Here is a 19,467-nt window from a genome sequence, read left to right on the forward strand (position 1 = left end):
TATTCCATGGTGTATATGTGCCACATTTTCTTAATCCAGTCTGTCACAGATGGACATTTGGGTTGATTCCAAGTCTTTGCTATTGTGAATAGTGCCGCAATAACCTCAGGGGCGGCTGCTCGACAGAAGCAGTTCCCCCCCCCAGAAACTGTCTGGGTGTCTTGGGAATGTGGGTGCCGCTCCAGCAAAGGTCTGGAAGGTGGGTTCCCGGGAAGAGCTTCAGGGCTGGGAACGTGGCGGCCCTGACCCCACCCTCTCCGATGTCTTCAGAGGAAACGTCTCAGCTTCTGCCCCTTCTGCTACCAGGAGGTGGGGTGGGTGATGGAGTCTCAGCAGGGCCAGAGTGCAGGGAGGCCCCGGGATCTGCACCCCCAGGTATGGGGGGAGCTCCCGGGTGGGAAGGGCCCCTCCCCCTGGGACTGAGCTCCCTCCCCAGGGGGTTTATCCGCCTGTGCCGCTGTGGGAGGCGTTGCCAGCCCCGTCATTGCCTGCGGGGTCGCGTCCGGTGCGCCCCCGACCGCCTCCATCTCTCACGGGGGAAGCTGAGGCTCAGAGAAGAACGAGGGAGGGGTGGGGTCGGCCCCTGTGCGGCGAGGCCAGTAGCGGACCCCAGACAGACTGCGGGACCCCCAGCCTCGGATCCGACCCCCCTGCAATCAGAGTCGGAGTGTCCCAGCCTCGGGCACCACTTGGGTCCGCCCCGCGCCGCAGCGGCCTCCTCTGGAAACCGGGGGGTGTGGCAGCGCCGCCCTCCTGCAGATGCGGGGTGCAGCTCCTGCTTCCAGGGGCCGGCGGGGTCGCGGGGTGTCGAGGTCGAGGCTGGTGGGGTCGCAGCAGCGCTCCGGGCCACCCCTTCTGCACCTGTCCCGCCGCTCTGGCGTCTGTGCCAGGAGAGCAAATGGCACTTTGGGTTTCTGTGCCAGGAACAAGCTTCTCGCAGTTTCTGTTGGGCTCCTGGCTGCGCCCAATTCCCAGCTTTTGGAAGCGGTTCTGGAGGCCGCTCTGCGCAGTAGCCCGGCCAAAAAGCCGGGTGGTGGGCGGCGTCTGTGAGGCTCCCCAGGTTCGCAGGGGGTCCCTCTGAGCCTAGTGGCTTTGCAGCCTGTGGGGAGCACGAATCCTCCCCTCAGTCCCCCTTCTTAGGGGTGGGCCTTTCAGAAGCCTTTGGCACCTGGACCAGCCCAGGGCTCAAGTGGGGCCTTTACACTCTCAGAGCGGGAGGGCCCCCCACAGCCACCCGTGGAGCAGAGGGCAGCACACCTGGTGCCCTATAAATGCCCGCTCCCGTGACTAGACCCACAGCCTAAGTGATGAGCTGGAGGGGAGGGAAGGGACCAGCCCACTGAGCTGTGGAAGCCCTGCAGCTCCCACCCCAGCCAGGAACCCCTTCAGTCAGGAGAGCAATGTGGGGAGAGGCCAGGCTCACCCACCTCCTTATAGACACTGGTCCTTTCCAGGAGGGAGAAAGAGCTACGGGTCACTCACTTTAGGGTGAATTAGCTTTTCTCATGGGGGGTAAGATTTGCACAAAGACAGTTAGGGCTGTGGGGGCTGTCCTTGCCTCCCCCACACACCTGCCAGAGACAGCCGCGCAGGAGGCAGAGAGATTCCGGTCCAATGACTGGGGACTGTTAGAAGAATCTAGGAGCAACTCTACTGTGACCCAGTTTCCCTTGAGTCATGGGCCTAAAATCTGCTTTGCAAAACGTTGCAGATGTGGCTGAAAACTGACCACAAGGCTCTTAGCTTTCCGTTGAGGAGTCCAGATCTGTGCCATCAGCCAAGTGCGTGGCATAGGCTGCCTGCCTGTCCCCACAGTGACGAGGGCAGCAAGATGGGCTCGTTCTCCCCACACCCCGCTGCCTGTGATAGCTTCAGACAGCCAGGATATGGGGGACAGGAAAACAGGTGCAGTCAGAGGTGCCGGCAGGATGCAGGCATGGCCCCGTTTGAGTGACACCTTCAGCCCAGAGCACTCAACCAACAAGCTGTTCTCCTCCCACCAACAGCTGGGGGCCTTCCAAATGACAGCTCCTGCCCACCTTTGACAGGGAGCTCACTCCTGAATGACTGGCAGAGGCAGCACTGGCACAGATAGCTACAGGCGAGGGCGTTCTCCCAGGCTCCGTATAGCATGGAGCTTCTCAGTATCAGAGTAGCAATGGAGGGGCACCCAGAGCACCAGGGACACGGAGCTGCTGAATTCACAGAAACAAGGTGGGAGGCACATCTGGACCCAGGTGGAAAGTGGCTGGGTGGTATTAGCCCAACCCAGAATTCCACCTGACATTTGTGTGCGAGGCATTGGCTCAGCTGGCCGGGGGCAGTCCTTAGGAGGTCTGGTATCCAGTGGGCAGAGCCCAGAGGCAAGACCTTCAAGGAGGGGCAGAGCCAGTGCCTGAGCACTGAGGAGTACCTCGAGGAGGCCGAGTGGCCGCCAGGGGAGAGCGGGATTTGCAGGGGCAACCTGTGGCCAGAGTCCCCTCACACACACGAGGCTGGTCCAGGAGCACCCCTGCAATGCTGAGGGCTGTGAGTGGCCGTAGGGGAGCCTGGGCGCTCTGCCAGGTCACCTCCCTCAGTGACAATTGTGTGCTGGGTCCAGCCAGCTTGCTCTGCTCCCTGGAGCTGCCGAGGGCCAGGGCTCCCCGCAGTGCCTGCTATATTCAGAGGCTGTAATTATGCATCTCTGTCCTGTGGGCCGAGTCGCAGAGCTGTTTAGGGAGGTGTTTGTGGGGCCTGTGAATCAGGAGCTCATGAGAAAAGTGGTGGCTGGCACCGCAGAGCAATACGGGCCTGAGTGCCAGCAACAAGCAGTCCCCTGCAGCCCCAGCAGGGCCCCTGCCAGCCCGCATGCCGGCTTCTGCCCCCGGGGTCAGACTCGGTGACCTTGCCTCTGACAGCCAGCCCTGCCCCTCAGCCCACTTACTGCCCATGTAAACAGCTGAACCACACCACCTCCAGGAGGCCAGGCCTCTGCTGGACACAGGACCAGAGAAGACACATTAACCCCTGGGACCTCACACACAACTGCACACACAACCACAAGACCACAAGCCTGATCACACAGCCACATGCAGTAAACCACACACATGCACAACCACACACAGGCATGCATATTACACAAACACACACAGAACCACATACAGATATACAACCACATGTGGAGCACACACAATCACAACAGCCACACGTATGCATGAGCACACAGTCACACACAGGTGCATACAGACGCGCAACCACAGCGCCACTCCCCCGCCCCCCACGGAGTTGCCTGTGTCCCTTGAGGAACAGAAAGCAAAGCAGGAGACCCCAGCACGCTAGATGGAGGGTCCGGGCAGGAGGGTCAGGGCCCGATGGAGGTGGGAAGAGCGACTGGAGGGTGGTGGGGGCGGCCCGAGGGTCGGGTGGATGGAGGGTTGGGGGAGTCGGCCAGAGGGCGGGGGAGTGTGGCTGAGACACTAGCCCGGCCTTGGCTGTCTGAATGGGGCGGTGTGAATCACCAACTTCTGTCCCAGGGGCCACCAAGGACATGGGGAAGATGCTCGGGGGTGACGAGGAGAAGGACCCAGACGCTGCCAAGAAGGAGGAGGAGCGGCAGGAGGCGCTGCGCCAGGCGGAGGAGGAGCGCAAGGCCAAGTACGCCAAGATGGAGGCAGAGCGCGAGGCCATGCGCCAGGGCATCCGAGACAAGGTGCGCGTCGAGCCGGGCCCCGCCTGCGGGGAAATCGGCCCTGAGTCCAGCGGGGACCCAGACCCCGCCTGGGTGGAAGGGGCTGCCCGGAGGAGGGGCGGGCGTCCCCCGGGTCTCCTCCCCTTTGGGGGCTTCAGGGTGGTGGAGGGGGTTGGGGCTCGGATTGGGTTCCCTCTGTGTGGCCTAGCCCGTCCTGCTCGGGCTTCCTGGGCCTGCATTCCGATGCGCAGCCCTGTGGGAGAAGGTGGACCCTGGCTGGCTGCCCAGGGCCCTGGGCCGATGGGTCATGGGGCGACCACCTGGCATGGGAGGGCGCTCTGAGGTGAGCCCGGCCTGGAGTGAGGATGCAGGGAGGGGGACACCTGCTGGGATTCAGGAGGTGGCCCAGAGTGGCTGCGGGCACAGGGACAGCCACGCGCGGTCACTCCCACTCAGCCGGTTCCCGCAGCGGCCAGGTCCGAGGGGCACAAGGTACAGGGAGCAGCCTGGGTCCCGAGAACCGCTCCGGCTTCCTCGGTGGCTCTAGCACGGCCCTGGCTGGAAGCTGGGTGGGCACAGACAGCAGCCTGGAGGAGTCTCCAGCCAGGGGTGAGGGGGCACGTGGGAGATGTTCACATTCCACATAGGAGGGGCCTGGGGTGCTGCCTGGGGCCGAGTGCTCACCCTGTGCGCTGGCCCCGAGGGTAGGGGCCGCAGCAGGCCAGGCAGGCCGGAAGCTGTGTTTCCCAGAGGGTCGCCTTAGTCCCTTTCCCTGGATGGGCCAAGATGGCCTGGCTTCAGGGTGGGAAGGTTCAGACTCCCGGGACCCCTCCCTGCTGCCAGGGGCACCCAGAGCAGCTGGAGAAGCTGTTTCCTGGCCTTGTGTCAGCCCCGCCCAGGGAGGGGTGGGCTCCACGGGGTCTTGTGGGGAGGCTGGAGCTCCCGAAGTGGATAGAGATCGACATAGGAGGGCAGGGGCAGGGCAGGCGGGGCACATGCAGCCCCCATACCCAAAAGGCCAGTCCAGCAGTGCTGCCCCACCCCACCCACGGATTCTTCCCACACCCTCTGGTCCCTTGCAGCAACCTCCCAGCCACCACCATGCACCCTGGAGGGTGTAAAGCAGCCACTGATGGGGAGTGGGGACTGGGTGCCCTGGCATCCCACCCAGGGTCACTGGACTTTTCCAGGGGTCTCCTGTTGATCAACTTTGCTGTGCTGGCTCATGCCCTCCAGCTCCCCCAGCTGACCCAGGGCTTCAGGAGGAAGTCAGGGGAATATGCACCAGCTAAGCCAGGCAGCCAGAGCCCACTCGGATGTGCTCGGGAGACTGTGGGTATCAGGAGCGGGGGACGGGGACAGGAGGAGAAGGGAGGAGGAGTCAGAGAACAGAGAGAGACAGAGACAGAGATAAAGAGACATACAGAGAGACAGAGGGAGAGACAGAGACACAGAGAGGGAGAGACAGAGAAAAAGACAAAGAGAGGGAGAGAGACAGAGAGAGAGAGACAGAGAGACACAGAGAGGGGAGAGAGAGACAAAGAGGAGAGACAGGCACAGAGAGAGGGAGAGACAGCAACACAGGCAGGGAACAGAGAGAGCCAAGACCCCGAGAGCCCGAGAGCCCAGGCAGAGCTGAGAGAGCTGACGCCAGGTAGAAGTGGAGGTGGCGGCGGGTAGCAGCTGAGGGAGGGACACAACGTGATGGTGGGCTGGGGTCTGAGAGAGCTGTGTCTGGGTCCGTCTCCAAGCAGGTGTCTCCAGAGCGGGTCAGGTCCCCCGGGCTCCGGCCTCTGCTGGCAGGATCTTAGAGGGACGCCGGCTGTTCCGGGCCATGTCATTCCACAGGGTCCCCAGAGGCAGGACAGGGCAGGCTCAGGGGACCATGTCCAGGCCCGAATGGTAGTGGGGACAGGGCCAGCAGTGTCAGTGACTGAGTAGCCCGGACGGGATGCAGCAGCTGCACCCTCCAGAGACTGGGAGACACCAGGGAGAGTGAGGCCCAGGAAAGGGGGAAGCGGAAGCACCTCCCCAGTTTCCGTGTGGGGCCCACAGCTGGCAGCTGGGGTGCAGGGCTCTCTGGTCAGGCCTATGGGGAGCTGGCCTGACCTTGCTGCCAGGCACCAACCTGCGCCTCTGTCTTGGTCTAAGCCCCTCAGAGAACACAGGTGGCAGGGATAGAGGCCACAGACCTGCCCACAAGAACAGCCCCTCCACAGTCCACTGGCCCCTCAGGCCTTGGAAGCACCAGCCTCTCTGCTCTGGAGGCCCCACCACACTGGATCCCCCCCAGACCCCACATCCACACCTTCCCCACAGAGCCCTCCTCCACAGAGCCTTTGGGGGTGGGGGAACCCCGCCCTCAGGTGTGGCCACCTGATCAGAACACCTGCTGCCTCCAGCCTCCCCTGGGCCGTGGCACCCCCGGGCATCTTGGGGGTGGTTAGAGAAGAGGTGCTCCCAGAGGAGCACCGCACCTGCACCTCCAGTCAGGCAGCCATCTGGACAGGCCCAGACCCAGGGATCGAGAGCGAGGCTGGCCCCTCTGTGCTCCGCGCACTGACTGACCCGCCCTTGGCTTGCATAAGCTTCCAGCCACCCATGTCGGGCAGCTCACGCCTGGGCCTTCCTGCATGGGCCTTCTGAGGGCCCACTAGGCTGCCCCAGTACAGTGCATCCCCCCACCCCCAACAGCTCACACGGCGGCTAGCAGGTGTCCACCTGGTTGCTGAATGCTGGGTGTTTGGTCCTATCATTCCTATTGTTGGTTCTCAGTATTGATTAGCACCCACTGCCCTTTTCTTCTCAGGAACACAGTGTTTTCAGGGTTCAGGGTCTCACCTCACACGTGTCAGGGCCTCCTAGGCTCCCCCAGCAGCCACTCCCATCCTCAGGTGTGACTTCCTGGAGAGCTGCTGACCAGCATCACGGTGGGCCTGGGGCTGGGTGTGCCTGGGTGTTTGTCTCTGGAGCAGATGCCTCAGAACCGGGTCTCAGGCTCCGGTGTGCAGCCCAGCCCCAGAGCCCGTGTTCCCGGCGGAGTGACCCTGGCCCTCAGGCCGAGTCCAGCGTGACCTCAGCCTCAGAATGACCTGGAGCCTCAGTGCAGCAACTGGCACATCAAGCCAAGCTCTGAGTGTCCCACAACCTGGTGGCAGGGCCTGGAGTCTTCTTCCTGGGCCCACAGGGAAGGACCCCACACCATTTGCAGACAGGGTCCCCCAAACCCCGAGGGTCACTCCCCTGACCCAGGAGGTTCCTTTGCTCACACAACGTATGTTCCCGCTGTTACATGCCTGCTCCTCTGAGCACACCCGTGTTCCTGAGTGCCTTTGCCGTGGGCAGCACAGCCTCCTGGGCTGGGCACACGTGTGGCCGCCGCATGCACAGACCCCCGCACCCCTGGCTGGAGGGAAGCTCTCCCTGGCTGGACCTAGCCTCCAGTGGCATCGCTCTCCCCAGCGCACCCCTGGCCCCACAGGACGAGAAGCACGTGCCCCTCCACTTCCGTACCTGGAGCTGCTGCCCTTCCTGCTGTGGATGGCTAGGACCAGAACCAGTCTGCTCTTGCTGCCCCGCGGGGTCAGGGCTTTGCTCTGGGCCTGCAGGGCCCTCTGGGTGACGCCCCTGTCCCTGTGGAGGACGTTCCTACCCTGCGCTCTTCGCTTCACTGAGGAGATCCCTGGAGTCCCAGCTCTGTGAAGAGTGTGCAGGGGCTGCTGAGGACCAGGGCGAGCCCACAGCCCCTCTCTCTCCTCAGTGGCCAGCTGGTGCTCTGGCCACAGGCCGCTGGGAGCATGGCGCCCTCCTTTCCACCTCACTGAAGGTGGCCCTGGCCCCCCACACCCAGAGCCACCTGCAGCACCAGGGGAGGGGAGAGGTGCCGAGACTGCCCTCAGTGGGGTTGGGGGCACACAGGCAGCCCCCATTTGGGAGGAGGGAGGGGCCTCCTTAGAGAGCCAGGGGGTGCCCAGCACCAGGAGCAGAACCAACCGCTTCTATGGGAAGGGGCTGCTGAGACAGGAGCAGGAGATGGCAGGGGAGGGGTTCTTCCTGGGCAGAAAGGCTCCTCCCTGTGGCTGGCGATCCTGTGGTGTGCTCCTCGGTCCTGTAAAGTGCTGGTGCCCACTCCCCTTCTAAGTTTTCTCCTGGACACAGCTGCTGACGCCTTCACTGCTCTAGAGCACCCTTAATCTCAGACCCAGGACCTTGGACCCGGCTCGGGGGTCCTGCCCAGGGAATGGACAACCGGCTCCTGTACGACACCAGGCCCCCAATCCTTCCAGGCCAGCCCAACCCCACTGGGTCCCACCTTCCTGGGCGGCAAGAGGGTGTTCCGTAGTTCCATGGCCTCACCATGACCACAGGCTTCCTGGGCTGGCGGCTTACAGGAGGGCTGGAGGAATGTGGGGTGGGAAGGTGTATTGATTTAAGAACCAAAACGCCGCTGCCAGGCATCGGAAACTTAGAGGCCTGGAGGGCAGAAGGCCAAAATCCCACGCTCCCTCTGGAGGCTCTGGGGGAGGGCCCTTCCCTGCCCCTTCCTGCGTCTGGCGGCCCTGCAACCCCTGGTGTTTCTTGGCTTGTGGCCTCGCCACTTGCGACTTCCTCCGCTTTCATATGCCAACCCCTGTCCGGGTGTCTGTCCTTTCTGTCTCTTACAAGGACACCCTCACTGGACTTGAGGCCCCTCAGATCCAGGATGGTCTCGTCCCCATCCTTACCATAGTCACGTTGACAAAGACCTATTTCCAAATTTGAAGCTCCAGACAACATGAGTTTGAGGGGGACAGTATTCAGCCACTGCAGAGAGCAGACACACTCACAGGAGATGAGAAACGGGGGTGGGCAGGGGCTCGGTGAGGCCCAGGCGTGCTGGCTGAGGTCATGACTAGGCAGGATTCCAGGACACCCAGTGCCTAGAAGTAACTGCCACCCAGGCCCCTCTGCCAGCTGCCCACGGAGCTGAAGTGGCCTGCCAGGGAGTGGCCCTGCTGGGGCTGTGGCCGCATCCAGGCAGCCTTGGCCAGGCCCGGGAGTGACTGCAGGTCGTGGACCAGGCACTGGGCAGGAGGGTCAGCTGCAGGGTGACTGTTTCTCCCCACTTCTGCCACACAGCATCCTGGCCACCCCTCCCTGCCCCAAGCTGGAGGCTTCCTGGAAGGCAGGATGCCAGGGGCTGGGCTGGGTTTGGAGCCAGAGGTGGGGCCACAGCCCCCTCTCCTCTCAAGGAAGATGGGAGCTTCCCCATCCCCTGCTCCCCGCTTCTCAGCTGCTGGCCCCCATTCTCCGTGGGGGCTTCCCACTCCTCCAGGGACACCCCCCCCCCCCCCGCGGGGGCCCCCCTCCCCCCCCGGCCCCCGCGTGCCCCCCGGGCCCCGGGGGGGCCCCCCCCCCCCCCCGGGCCCCCCCCCCCCCCCCCGGCGCGGGGTCTCTTCTCCCTCTGGGGTCCTCGTGTGCCTGGCGGGCCAGGGGGCCGCGCACGCGCCTCCTGGGGTTCCTGGGCCAGTCCCTGGCGCAGGGAGGCTGCGGCCTGCCTGGGAGCCGCCGGGACCCCGCCCTGACCCCCGCCTCCCTCGCAGTACGGCATCAAGAAGAAGGAGGAGCGCGAGGCCGAGGCCCAGGCCGCCATGGAGGCCAACTCCGAGGGGAGCCTGACGCGGCCCAAGAAGGCCATCCCGCCCGGTTGCGGGGACGAGGTCGAGGAGGAGGAGGAGAGCATCCTGGACACCGTCATCAAGTACCTGCCCGGGCCGCTGCAGGACATGCTCAAGAAGTAGCCCCACGCGGGACAGCGGCCCCGCGGAGCCCCCGCCCCTCCCCCCTGCAGACCCTCCGCGGAGGCCCCCAAGGGACGAGCAGCCCCTACGCCGATATAAGCCATAGCCCCAGGCCCGCCCTGCCTGCGCCCGCCGCCTCTCTCACCCGAGGGGCGCGCGACCCCAGGACCCCCCAGTCCGCCCGGTGCTCCTCTGCCCGCGGGTGGCTGGAGCCCCATCGCCTGGGACGCCCCTTCCTCTTGCCATTTACCGCCCACCCAGCAGCGCCCGAGGTCAGGGCTGCCGGAAGGGCAGCCCCGCGACCACCCCTGTGCACTCGTTAGCGGCGGTGGGCGCCTGTCGGGCCCGCACTCAGGAGCACAGCCATAGCAGATGGGGGGGTGCGGGCGGGGCGGGGGCGGCGGGGCCTGGGCCCCCCTCCCGCGCGCGGACTCCGGGGTTCGGATCGCGCCGCCGTGAGTGTTCGCGCCCGCACGTGGCCGCTCTCCGTCCCCCGGGCTGCCCCCCTCGCGCCCCTGTCCGTCAGTCTCTGTCCCCGTCCTTCCTCTCCTCTCTGGAAGGTTTTGCTTCTTACGAACGCCACGGCCGTGTTCACTACTAAACTAAAGGAAACAAAGCAATAGGTTTGGGGGACGCTAAGCCCCCCACCCCCACCACCCCGCTCTTCCCGAGTCCTGGCCCCTCGCCCCCCACCCGGCCTCCTGGCCTCTCCGCCGACGCGGCTGCTGCTTCTCCCTGGGGAGGACCCCTGCCCTCGCCCATTGAACTCTGCACCCTCCACAGGAGCCGCAGAGGCCCGAGGCACCCAGGGGGTCTGTGCCCCTGCCCAGCACCTCCTCCGTGGGCAGCTCCTCGGGTGGGGCCTACGGGGTTCCCTGCGCGTAGGGGGCGCGAGTGTGGCCGAATCCACCTGGTGGCCCTGCGGGGCGGCCTCCAGTCCCTGTTTCTCCTCCATTCATGTTTAATTTGCATCACAATTTGTTGAATCTCAGGTAAATGAGGTCTTTGCATTTAATGAGTTTTATCTTGACAGGCGTCGCCTCGCCCCCGGGCCCTTTCCGTCCACATCACAAATGCATCAAGTCTACACGTGTTCCGGGCCAGGGTTGGCTTGGCATTGACCTTCATGACCTTACATAGCTTTAGAGAAGCCATAACGTTAGACTGCAATACTAACGACCTAGGCCCCTCCCGGCAGAGACCACCGCGCCCCTCTGCGCCCCAGCGGCGCGGCCCGGGGGACGTCGCTGTCCGTCCTGCTCGCCCTGTGCCCACTCGCTGACTTCTCCCGGGTCGTGTCTTTTAAAAACTCCTGTTTTCACACCTTTCAAAGCCAGCTCTGAGCAGACAGGGCGTCCTCTCTTAGAACCTGCGCACCCCGTTCCCAGCGCATGGAGCCCGGGGCCGCGAGCTTAGCTTAGACCGTGGTGTCCTCTGTCCGTTTGTCCTGCGCTTGCGCCTCCTCCTGCATGTCGGGGCCCCTGCGTGTGTTCTCTCCGGATGGAATCACAGCCAATAAACACCAGTGATTTCACACCGTGTGGCCATTCCTTCCAGAGGTCCATTCCGCCAGCCGGTGGGAGGACCGGGCCTTCCCCCTCCCATGTTCTTTCCACGGGCAGCTGCAGGGCATCGCACCATTCTCACCCTGCTCCCTCCACTCAGACTCATTTTCCCCAGGCCGTCCAGCCAGAGCAACCTCCATCTAAACCGCAGACCTGCACCTTCAGGGACCCCGACTCCAGGTTGGGTCTTCCACCCTCAAAGCCTCTGTCCTCTGCTCTCCCTCCCACCTAGAACTCCGACCATGGGCCTGGGCCTCTCCTCAGCTCCACCAGCCAGGGGCCCAGGTCACCCTGTGCTGCCCTTGCCTCTGCCCAACCAGGAATTCCTGCCCCGACAAGCATCCCCGGGGGACTGTCCCTCCTCCTGAGTCCCAGACCGGGATCCCTGAAGGGAAATGTCTGCCAACCTGGGTTAAGGCCAGAGGAGGTTCCTGACCCCAGCCCAGAGAACAGCCCCTCTGCCTGGTTGCTGGGGGTCCCACCCACACTCAATCCGCTGGATGCTCAGCCCACCCCTAGCTGCTGCCCGCCACTTGCTTCCCCAGAACGGGTCCTTGTTTGACCTCCATGTTTGGAAGCTGTTAAAAGATGATTCTGGCCAGGTGTGGTGGCTCAGGACAGGCACGGTGGCTCATGCGTGTAATCCCAGCACTTTGGGAGGCCGAGGTGGGCAGATCACGAGGTCAGGAGATGGAGACCATCCTGGCTAACACGGTGAAACCCCGTCTATACTAAAAAAAAAAAAAAAAAAAAAAAAAAAAATAGCCGGGCGTGGTGGCATACAACTGTAGTCCCAGCTACTCGGGAGGCTGAGGCAGGAGAATCGCTTGAACCTGGGAGTCGGAGGTTGCAGTAAGCCGAGATTGCACCACTGCACTCCAGCCTGGGCGAAAGAGCCAGACTCCATCTCAAAAAAAAAAAAAAAAAAAAAAAGCAAAGATGATTCCATGACATTTGTTAAAGCTTGGTGAGGAAGGCTTTGCTCAGGCCCAGCGCCATAGGTACAGGGACCATGCAACAGGGCTTGCAATTGGTGTGTGGCCAAGGAGCAGAGTGGGCTCAGTGGACAGAAAATGACTGAGGAACATCAAGGGTTGGGGGATTCTGGCTAACCCCATCTAACTGGATTCCAGCTGGAGACAGGCAGGGCAATCAGGCAGACCCGTCGGGCGGTGGAGGATGAGGACCCCAATCAAATCTCCAGGATGAGGGTTTGTTGCTAAACTGACCTAGCCAGATAATGTGCTAAAACAGAATTTTACAAGGAAGTGGGCCAATGGGCCTACCAGAAGATTCAGGAAGTTAAAGTTTGACCACACAAAAAATCTTTGTCAGGAGCCCTCTCTAGGGAGCAGCATGTCTGGGTCTCCTGTAACCTTCCTGATGCTTTTGGCTGGGAATGCCCCAGGGAGCTGCCCAGTCCCAGGGCAGGAGGACCCCATGTGTCCTGTACCCAGGCCGGGCCCTCCTGGATGCCGGGTGGGATCTGGGAGGGAATGTGCTCTCCTCCAAGCCCATGGAGGGGTGTATCCTGCTCTTCCTCCTGCTGCCTCTGGGGAAGTGTGGACCCCAGGCACCACCAAATTGCCCAGGATGGCCTCTCCCCTGCCAAGTAGGCAGCAGCTGGCCCCTCTTCCTCCCTGGAACTGAAACTCAGTGTCTTTGCACCCACCCCTGTGCCTGTGGCTGCTGTTGGCTGCCCCCCAGCAGGGCTGCTCTTAGAAGGCCACCCCAACATCCAGCCACTGCTCAGCCTCCATCCTCCCCCAGCCTCCCATTTCCCACCCATAACCTGGTCTGGACCCCCCTGCAAGCCTGAGCAGCAACTTGGACGTGCCAGGCAACAACCCAGGCAGGTTTCCCTCCGAGTCTTTCTTTTTTTTTTTTGAGACAGAGTCTGGCTTTTTCGTCCAGGCTGGAGTGCAATGGCGTGATCTCGGCTCACTACAAGCTCCGCCTCCCGGGTTCACGCCATTCTCCTGCCTCAGCCTCCAGAGTAGCTGGGACTACAGGCGCCCACCACCATGCCCAGCTAATATTTTTTGTATTTTTTTAGTAGAGACGGGGTTTCACCATGTTAGCCAGGATGGTCTTGATCTCCTAACCTCATGATCCGCCCGCCTCAGCCTCCCAAAGTGCTGGGATTACAGGCATGAGCCACCACGCCCAGCTCCCTCGGAGTCTAGACCAGCCCTTCCTACAGCTGGGTCAGACCTGAGCTTCTCCTGGATCCAGCTCTCACCTCAGGTGATGGGGTCTGAGGCCTCCTGGGAAAGGCACTCCTCCCCAGATGTTTACTGTGCCCCTGTGATTTGTGGCACTCTGTTCTAGGGGCTGGGAATACTAGTCCCGCCCTCCTGGAACTGGTTTTCCTAGTGATGGAAGGCAGATGATAAACATGTAAGTGGTGGTGTCTGCTCTGGAGGAAAATCGAGCAGGACAGGGAGCAGAGAGCAATGGTGAGGGTTACTGTTTCATGAGTGGTCAGGGGGTCTCTCTGTCCGAGTGATGTGCACAGACCCGGAGGGAGGCAGGTGTCCCCTGGGAGAGCATTCCGGGCAAAGGAACAGGCATTCAAGAGCCAGGCTGGGCTCTGACCCCAGGCACTGGCTGGGCACCACCCTGCCCCAGAGTCTCCTCCTTCTGAACGTTTAACTGTATCTTGAACACAGCTGGGCTGGCTTTCAAGCTCCAGACACGGCCTCCTCCCCAGGCCAGGAAGCCATCTCTCCTCTGACCGCCTCCTCTCCCAGGGCCCCTCCTCTCCAGCGCCCTGCACTTGGGGCAGTAGCGGCTTCTGAATCACAAGCCACCTGACTATGAGCTTTCAGGACAAATTCTAAGAGGCCTGGCAATTAAAGGCCATTTTCCTGGCACCGGAGGTCCGCAGCCAGTCCAACCCTGCCGCCCACCGCCGGCCAGTGGGGCCACTGCGCCCAGGCGACCTGGAAGCGGCTCTGCTGCTGTTGCAGGCAGCGGCCCCTCAGGTGATGCAGGGAACGGTGTGTGGGGAGGGGCACAAGCCAGGAAGGAGTCCTGGGGACAGCTTGAGGGACCCACACACCTGGCTGTGTGGATGGAAAGGGCCTCAGGGAAGGCGCCCAGGTGAGACTTCCGGGGACACGGCCCCCAGCACATCCGCTCCGCAGGGGATCTGCCCCACCTCCCCGTCACACAGATCCGCCCCTCCAGAAAATCCGCCCCCCAGTAGATCCACCCACCAAGATCCACTCCCCAGGATATCTGTCCCTCCAGCAGATCCGCCTCCCACAGAAGATCCACCTCCTCATCAGATCCTCCCTCAAACACCCACCCCCAGCACAGCCGCACCCCCAGAAGATCCACCCCCCCCAGCAGATCCAGCCCCCTCAGCAGATCTGCCCCTCCAGAAGATCCGCCCCTCACGGCAGATCCGGCCTTCCCAGCAGATACGCCCCTACGCCCCCTCCCCGAGTAGATCCGCCCCTCCAGAATATCCACCTCCCCCGCACATCGGGCCTCTCCCTCAGAACCACCCCCAGCAGAACCGCCCCCAGCAAAGCCGCTCGGGCTGGGCCTCCGGGCCTGGGGAAGGGAGCGGGGACCAGGCCTTGGAGGGACCGGGCCCGCCCCTGGCCAGCCTGAGCCAATCAGCGCATGCTAGGCAGGCTGTCATGATTGGCTCCCAGAGGCTCACGTGTGGAGGCCTGACCAATCAGAGCCCGAGAGACACCATTGCAAGACTCTGAGGAGAGCTGGAGCTGGGTCAGACCGCAGCTCACCGCGCGGCCGCGGCTGCCCGTCTACGTGGGGCAGTACGCACGGGTCTCGGGCCTGGCAGAAGCTTCTCCGGTCCCCTGCCCTCGCCTGGCCTCGCCCCGTCGGTTGCGTGCTTGTCTCGTCCTGCCCCCAGGCCCTGCCGGTCCCCACCCTTAGGCCGGCGTCCCTGCCGGGCCCTGCTGCGGGCTGGCGCCAGCTCAGGAAGACGCCCGGAAGCCGTGGCCTCGGAAGCAGGTTTCTCCCGGACCTTCTCCTGCCCCGCGTTCCCGCTAGGCCGGCGGTAGGGACCAGACCCCCCTCCCCCAAGCCCATAACCGGCCTTCGCGCTCCCGCTGGCCCTGGCTGGCCCTGGGCGCCGCCGAGGCCCCAGCCTGGAACCCCGCTCCTGCTGTCGGGGACCTTTCTGCGGCTGCCCACACGCGACCCCAGGCAAGGGGTGGGGGCGCGGGACCCTCCACGACAGGGCGGCGGGGCACTCTCCGTTCTTCGAAACCAGCGTAAACTGGACCCGCCTCACCTCCCAGACCTTGGGGGAGTCCCGGGGAAGGCTGTGGCCTGGGGGTCTGCAGGGCGTTGGCAGTAGAGGTGGGAAGAGACCCCAGCTCTTTCCTGCCCCAGCGCCCTCAGCCGTGCCTTCCTGCCCGTGAGCCGGGGACAGTGGAGGGGAGTCAGGGAGGCCCCTCCAGAAGGACTTTCTTATGACTCATCCTAGAAAGCCCCTCAGGCATAGCTACCCTCCCCAGGACCCACGTGCTCTCCCGGACTGTGCTGGAAGTTCAGAGCCAGAATGACTTTTCCACTGAGGCTGGCCGGCCCAGTGGGCGGCAGGGACGGGGGCTGTGAAGAGAAAACTCACCTGCCAGGGTCAGGAGCTGCATGCCCACTGAGTAAAGCAGAGGGGTCCCTGCCGCTTGCCTCAGGATCAAAGCCAGTTGGTGAGGCACTGCCTTGCAGTTGTAGGAGAGGAATAACGGCCCCCGTGGGTGCTTGGTTGGAACGATTAAAGGAGAATAGTAGTTTAGCACGATTATTTCACACAGTTCAAACCAGCTTATGTGGCGTCTTTAACAAAAAGTAATTGTTTAGAGAAGTGACAAGATGAAGGAGGACTCTGAGTTTCCCTCCTCCAGTCCCTGTGTGAGCAGAGGTAAATAATCGAAACTCACCAACCAGGAGAAATTCACCTAGAACTGGGGCAGAAGGTATACACCATGAGCCTGGAAATGGTTAAAAAAAACAGTGAACACAGGCTGGGCGTGGTGGCTTACACCTGTACTCCCAGCACCTTGGGAGACTGAGACGGGCAAATCACTTGAGGTCACGAGTTCAAGACCAGCCTGACCAACATGGAGAAACCTCGTCTCTACTAAAAATACAAAATTAACCGGGCATGGTGGTGCATGCCTGTAATCCCAGCTCCTCGGGAAGCTGAGGCAGGAGAATCGCTTGAACCTGAGACGGAGGTTGGGGTGAGCTGAGATCACACAATTGCAATCCAGCCAGGGCAGCAAGAGTAATCTCCGTCTCAAAAAAAAAAACCACAACAGTGAGCCAAAGGGACACAGCGGCAAGGGGTCCCAGTGGCCGAGGCTGGAATAACTTGAATAGCAGAATAAAGTAGCGTTGGTTTATAATGCACAGTGCTGAAGAAATATCGATGATTCTTTGCTGATGTAATAAGTGACTAAATGAACCGGGCAAAGTGGGACCTGTAGTTCAGCTACTCAGAGGCTGAGGTGGGAGCATCAGTTGAGCTCGGGAGTCGAGGCCAGCCTGGGCAACATAGCAATATCCCATTTCAAAAAACAAAGGACTGAATAAATTAAATAGATGGGAGAGAGGAGACAATGGACCATGCAAGAGGAGTCCAAATATTTTTTCTTTGAGACAGGATTTTACTCTGTCATTCAAAAGGTTGGAGTGTAATGGCACACTGTTGCCTTACTGCAGCCTGGACCTCCTGGACTCAGGCAGTTGTCCCACCTCAGCCTCCCAAGTAGCTGGAACCACAAGCATGCACATCCAGCCGAGTACGAATAGTGTATTGCAGATATGCCCTCACAGAGGTGACCTGAACTTACTGAGTTGTAAGTGAGCCTCACCTGGGACCTCCTTTTAGGTAGCAGGGAAAAGGAGGAGGGTGAGCCACACGTGGGTACCTCCTTCCAGAGAGCATGTGCCTCAGCCTCCAGAGTAGCTGGGATTATAGACATACACCACCAGCCCGACTAATTTTTGTATTTTTAGTCAAAACAGGGTCTCACTATGTTGCCCAGGCTGCTCTTGAACTCCTGGACTCAGGTGATCTTCCCACTTTAGCCTCCCAAAGTACTGGGATTACAGGTGAGATATAAAACTTCCTCATTCACAGACTACATGATTGTCTATATAGAGAACACTCATCTAAAGCAACAGCAGTGATTGCAGCAAAGACCCTTGTAGAGCCAGTAAGTGAGTTTGGCATGTTCACCAGTAACACATACAAATTAATCTTAGTGCTGCGTGCAGTGGCTCATGCCTGTAATTCCAGCACTTTGGGAGGCTGAGGCTGAGGCTGGTGGATGGCCTAAGGTCAGGAGTTTGAGACCAGCCTGACCAACATGGTGGAACCCTGTACCTACTAAAAATAGAAAAACTAGCCGGGCATAGTGGCATGCACCTGTAATCCCAGCTACTCAGGAGGCTGAGGCAGGAGAATCTCTTGAACCCAGGAAGCAGAGGTTGCAGTGAGCTGAGATCGCACCATTGCGCTCCAGCCTGAGCAACAAGAGTGGAACTCAAAAAAAAAGAAAAGGGCCCGGAGTGGTGGCTCATGCCTGTAATCCCAACACTTTGAGAGGCTGAGGCAGGTGGATCACAAGGTCAGGATTTGGAGACCAGCCTGACTAACATGGTGAAACCTCGTCTCTACTAAAAATAGAAAAATTAGCCGGGTATGGTGGCATGCGCCTGTAATCCCAGCTACTCAGGAGGCTGAGATGGGAGAATTGCTTGAACGTGGGAGGCAGAGGTTGCAGTGAGCTGAGATCACGCCACACTTGAACCCGAGAAGCAGAAGCTGCAGTGAGCTGAGATTGCATCACTGCACTCCAGCCTAGGCAGCAGAGCCAGACTCTGTCTAAAAAAAAAAAAAATCTTATTACTATAGACAAGCAATAAGACGTTGGAAACAAGTTAAAAACACAGTAGCTCCTGAGAGAGAGAGAGGTATAAATTTAACAAGACAAAACGGAGTCTGTATGCTAAAAAACTACAAAATGCCAATTAAAGAAGACCTACATATGTGGAGAGATGGCACATGGCACGCTCATGGACTGGAAGACTGAACATAGTCAAGATGCCAATCTCAGAAGGATCTGTGAAGTTAACAAAATTCCAAAACATTTCAGGAGGACTTCTTTTTAGATTTAGAGAAGATGATTTTAAAATGTATACGGAATGGTGAAGGAGCTAGCTAAAACAGTAAAAAGGATAGATAAAACAGTGTTTTAAAAAAGAGCAAAAAAGTTAGATGAATCACATTACACAGTTTTAACACATGCTTTAAAGCCACAAAAATCAAGACTGTGGTATTGGCAAAGAACAGACGGATGGGTCACTAGAAGCAGACCCACATAAATATGGCCATTTGATCTTTGACAACAGTGCAAACAAAAGCAACCCTGTGGAGAAAGGATCGTCAGTTCAACAGATAGCAATGGGGCAGTTGGTCATCCATATGGAAAAAATAGAACCTTGACCTAAACCTTACATTGTATATAATTAACTCAAAATGAATTATATATAAATGAAAAAACTATAAAATGTTTGGAAGAAAACAAAAATACCTTTGTACCTGTCATTTGGTAGAGTTCTTAGACATGATACCAAAGGCATAATCCATAGAAGAATCCATAAAAGAAAAATTTGTAAATTGGACTTTATCAAAATTAAAAGCTTAGTTTTTTGAGACAGAGTCGTGCTCTTTTGTCCAGGTTGGAGTATGGTGGTACAGTCATAGCTCACTGCAGCCTTGACCTCTTGGGCTCTAGCCATCCTCCTTCCTCAGCCTCCTGAGTAGCTGGGACTAGAGATGCATGCCACCACGCCTGGCTAATTTTTAAATTTTTTTCCCGAGTCTGGGTCTTGTTGTGTTGTCCAGGCTGTGTTGCCCAGGCTCAAATTCCTGGCTTTAAGTGATCCTCCCACCTTTGGCCCCAAAGTAGTAGAGATTACAGGCATGAGCCACTGTGCCTGACCTAAAAACGTTTGATCTACCAAAGACAGTGCGAAAAGAATGAAAAGATGAGGAGAAAATATTCACAAATCATCTGTCCAAATAAGGACCTGTATTTAGAATACACAGAGAACTCTTAAAACTTAACGGTAAGAAAACAGTCCAACTAAAAAGTGGAAGAGACCTGACCAGACATGCACCAGCGATGACACAAGGTTGACTTCTGGGCACAGGAGAAGAGGCTTGACACCACCGGCCACCAGGAAATGCAGATTCAGCCACCACGCAGGCCACAAGGCACCTGCACCACAGCCGCAGTGCAGGAGAATGCTGGTGGCGCCCCAAGCCGCCAGGGTGTGGACCTGCTGGAAATGGAAGACAACATGGTGGTTTCCTATAAAGTTCAAAGTACACAGCCACATGACCCAGCAATCCCACTCTTGGGTATTTAGAGAAGGAAAAACATGTCCACATAAA

General features: G+C 59.9%; 1 protein-coding gene across 2 annotated transcripts in view; it reads left to right on the forward strand.

Annotated features, from left to right (window-relative positions):
* Window positions 1-10,984, forward strand: part of CPLX1 (complexin 1) — a 44,327-nt gene extending 33,343 nt beyond the window's left edge. The window contains exons 3-5 of one of the 2 annotated variants that reach the window (XM_023206674.2): window positions 3,516-3,613; window positions 3,677-3,691; window positions 9,253-10,983. In XM_023206674.2, the coding sequence (XP_023062442.1) occupies window positions 3,516-3,613; window positions 3,677-3,691; window positions 9,253-9,450 (311 nt within the window). In that variant the 3' untranslated portion in view covers window positions 9,451-10,983. Of the gene's footprint in view, window positions 1-3,515; window positions 3,692-9,252 lie in introns of both variants that reach the window. The other variant, XM_023206670.2, reaches the window with a different exon arrangement.
* Window positions 10,985-19,467: the final 8,483 nt, after the last annotated feature.

The sequence above is a fragment of the Piliocolobus tephrosceles genome, chromosome 3 (genome assembly GCF_002776525.5).
Source record: "Piliocolobus tephrosceles isolate RC106 chromosome 3, ASM277652v3, whole genome shotgun sequence".
In the NCBI taxonomy this organism is placed as follows: domain Eukaryota; kingdom Metazoa; phylum Chordata; class Mammalia; order Primates; family Cercopithecidae; genus Piliocolobus; species Piliocolobus tephrosceles.